The sequence below is a fragment of the Dipodomys ordii genome, unplaced genomic scaffold (assembly GCF_000151885.1).
Source record: "Dipodomys ordii isolate 6190 unplaced genomic scaffold, Dord_2.0 Scaffold81, whole genome shotgun sequence".
In the NCBI taxonomy this organism is placed as follows: domain Eukaryota; kingdom Metazoa; phylum Chordata; class Mammalia; order Rodentia; family Heteromyidae; genus Dipodomys; species Dipodomys ordii.
This window is the reverse complement of record NW_012267297.1, coordinates 5,369,189-5,372,284: the sequence shown is the minus strand read 5'-3', so window position 1 is coordinate 5,372,284 and position 3,096 is coordinate 5,369,189. Positions and strand designations below refer to the sequence as shown.

Here is a 3,096-nt window from a genome sequence, read left to right as displayed (position 1 = left end):
TTTTAATACCTAATTTATTATTGGCTTTTTGGTAAATAACCTAAAGAACCTTACCACTTCTGTGGTCATTACCTGTAGTTAAATGGCATTAGCTTCTTGAGGGATGTGTTTATCTTTGCTGTTGGAAAATGTAGTTGGACGAATTTCTCAGTCTCTTTAAAAAGAAAAGTATACCAGGTGCTGGTGGCTCACGCCTGCAATCCTAGCTACTCAGGCAGCTGAGATCTGAGGATGGAGGTTCAAAGCCAACCCAGGCAGGAAAGTCCATGAGACTCTTATCACCCATGAACCACCACAAAGCCAGAAGTAGAGCTGTGGCTGCGGTGATAGAACGCAAGCCTTGAGCTGAAGAGCTCAGGTACAGCGCCCAGGCCCTGAGTTCAAGTCCTGCAACTGACAAAAGAAAAAGAATCATCCTTTGAAGACATGACAAGGGATTGATGGAGCACTTCACCCTTGGCCCTACCCACCCACCCAGGAAATTCTCTTCCTTCTTGGCACTTATCTATATGCATTAAATTATGATTATTTGATTATTAGACTGTCAGACTCCTGACCATAGCAACACAGAGGAGCAAAGGCCGCCACTCAGAAGCGATGATTCTCAGGTAGCTGAGTGGAAATGACCTGCCAGAAATAATCCCAGATTGCTTTCTGATTCACCAGGTTCAACCGTACAGAATCGGAGCGGTGTGCGTTTCTCAACAGCACAGATGTGGGTCAGATGGACTGTCAGGAGAGACTGCCGTGGATTTGCAGCAAAGACATCAGATAACAAAGGAAGTCGCGGGGTATGGTGGCTCACGCCTGTAATCCCAGCTGCTCAGGAGGCCGGCGCTACTGAGGACGGAGGTCGGAAATCTGTCCCAGCAGGAAAGCCTTGTCTCCCACAAACTACTCAGAAAACGTCCGAAGTGGCACTGTGACTCAAGCAGTAGAGCGCTCGCCTTGAGAAAAACGAATCTCAGGGACAGCACCCAGGCCCTGAGTTCAAGCCCCAGGACCAGTGCACACACACACACACACACACAACAAAAACAGAAACAGGTAACCGTGGACTATGTGTACATGGAGGCCTTGGAACCGTGAAGCTGTTGGGATGGACGCTACTCTCTGAACTTAAAAAGAAAAGACTCGAGGAGCAAACTTCATAGTTCTCTTCGAAATCTAAACAGAAAGGCGGGACGGAGCAGAGAGACATTCCACAAAGCCAGGATGCTATTGGCCGCAAGCCAACATGATAGACAGATGCATAACCATATCCAGGAATGAGGGAATGATGACTGGGGGCGTGACTCAAGGGGTAGAGCACCTGTCCTGAGTTCAAATCCCGGTATCAATCCCCCCCCCTGCAAAAATTGTGATTGTAAAATTGTTGACATGCACTTTATGAACTTTCTTAAAGCCAGAGGTAATATAATGAGCAGATTTAAAGTTATTATTTATTGTTGAATGACTACAAAACATAAGCAACCTGTCATGCACTCTCGTTATTCGGAGGAGTTAAAAGATGGTAGAAAAATATAAGAAGGTGAAGACCTGGTGCCAGTGGCTCACGCCTGTCATTCCAGATGCTCAGGAGGCTGAGATCTGAGGGCGGAAAAATCCTTGTGATTCTTACCTTCAAGGAAGCAGCAAAAGGTGGACGTGAGTGTGTGGGCCAAGTGGTAGAGCACCAGCCTTGAGCAAAGATCGAGGACAGCACCCCGGCCCTGAGTTCAAGCCTAGTACTAGCCCCCCCCAAAAAAAGTAAATAAAGGGAATTTTGATTGATATCACAAGATGTTATTTGTAGACAAATGCTTATAAAACTAAGCTTTGTACTATTTTCTCCACGTAGAGTGATTTGTCAAATAACTTTACACATTTTTCCTTAAAAGAATAGGAGATTTTCTATGTTCTCCTCAAGGTAGACAGGTCTGTCTTTAAGAAGAAAACTCTGTGTATTGTTTTTTTCAAAGAAGAAACAGAAGCCAAGAATATGAAGAGTATTTGTAAAACATTTGTGAAAAGCTGGAGCGTGTGCAAAGTGCAAGCAGGTCCATATCTGTAAGGAAATACTTTGCAACTTTGGTGAAACTCTGGGTGTGAGGCCAGCCGGGGCTGATCATCAGCATGTGCTTTTTCCTAACCAGTTTTGTCCTAAGTATTTTTCCATGTGCAATTTTTTCATGTGCAATAACGTGTCTGTTTCTTTGTATTTTTTTTGTATTCAGCACAAGTATAAGCTGCTTTTGTATGTGTGTGAAAATAAAAAGTACAATCAATATTATGGTTTCCAAGAAGTTCTCATTCAAGGTGGACTTTAAAATATGTTACAAGAGGCCAAGCACTGGTGACTCATGCCCATAAACCCAGCTGCTCAGGAGGCTGAGATCTGAGGATCACGGTTCAAAGCCAACCTGGGCGGGAAAGTCCATGAGACTCTGATCTCCAATGAACCACCAGAAAACCGGAAGTGGCGCTGTGGCTCAGGGATAGATCACTAGCCTTGAGCACAAGAGCTCAGGGACAGCGCCCAAACCCCAAGCTCCATGACAGACAAAAAAAAAAAAGTTACAGGAGAAAGCAGAAACCAGGTCTGGGTCTGGTAGCACACAATTGTAATCCCAGCTCTCTGAGCAGTGGAGGTAGAAGAATCTCATTTGGATGCCAGCTCTTGGCAAAAGCAGGAAACACTGTCTGAGGCAAATAAAGGACAGCACTGAGGGCTGAGGGCTGTGTTGAGTGGTGGACCATTTGCCTGGCCAGTGCAAGGTCCTGAGTTCAAACCCCAGTACTGACCCCAAAAAGAAAAACAAAGGAGAAACTAGAATATAGTGAACCTTGATTTTAAAAAACAAAAATAACTTCCCATTTGCTGAGCACGGTGGCTCCCACCTGCCATCCTGGCTACTCAGGAGGCTCAGCTCTGAGGATCACAGTGCGAAGCCAGCCCTAAGTGGAAAAGTCTGAGACTTTCATGAACCACCCAAAATCTGGAAGTGGAGCTGTGGCTCAGATGGTAGAGCACCAGCCTTGAGCAAAAAGAGTTCAGGGATAACACTTGAGCCCTGAGTTCCAGCCCGAGGACCGGCACACACAGACACAGACACA

At 45.6% G+C, this 3,096-nt stretch overlaps 1 protein-coding gene across 1 annotated transcript in view; it reads left to right on the top strand.

Moving 5' to 3' along the window:
- Cd69 (CD69 molecule) overlaps positions 1 to 841 on the top strand; it is a 6,960-nt gene extending 6,119 nt beyond the window's left edge. The window contains exon 5 of the mRNA XM_013025090.1: positions 667 to 841. Coding sequence (XP_012880544.1) covers positions 667 to 775 — 109 coding nt within the window. The 3' untranslated portion in view covers positions 776 to 841. The remainder of the gene's footprint in view (positions 1 to 666) is intronic.
- Positions 842 to 3,096: the final 2,255 nt, after the last annotated feature.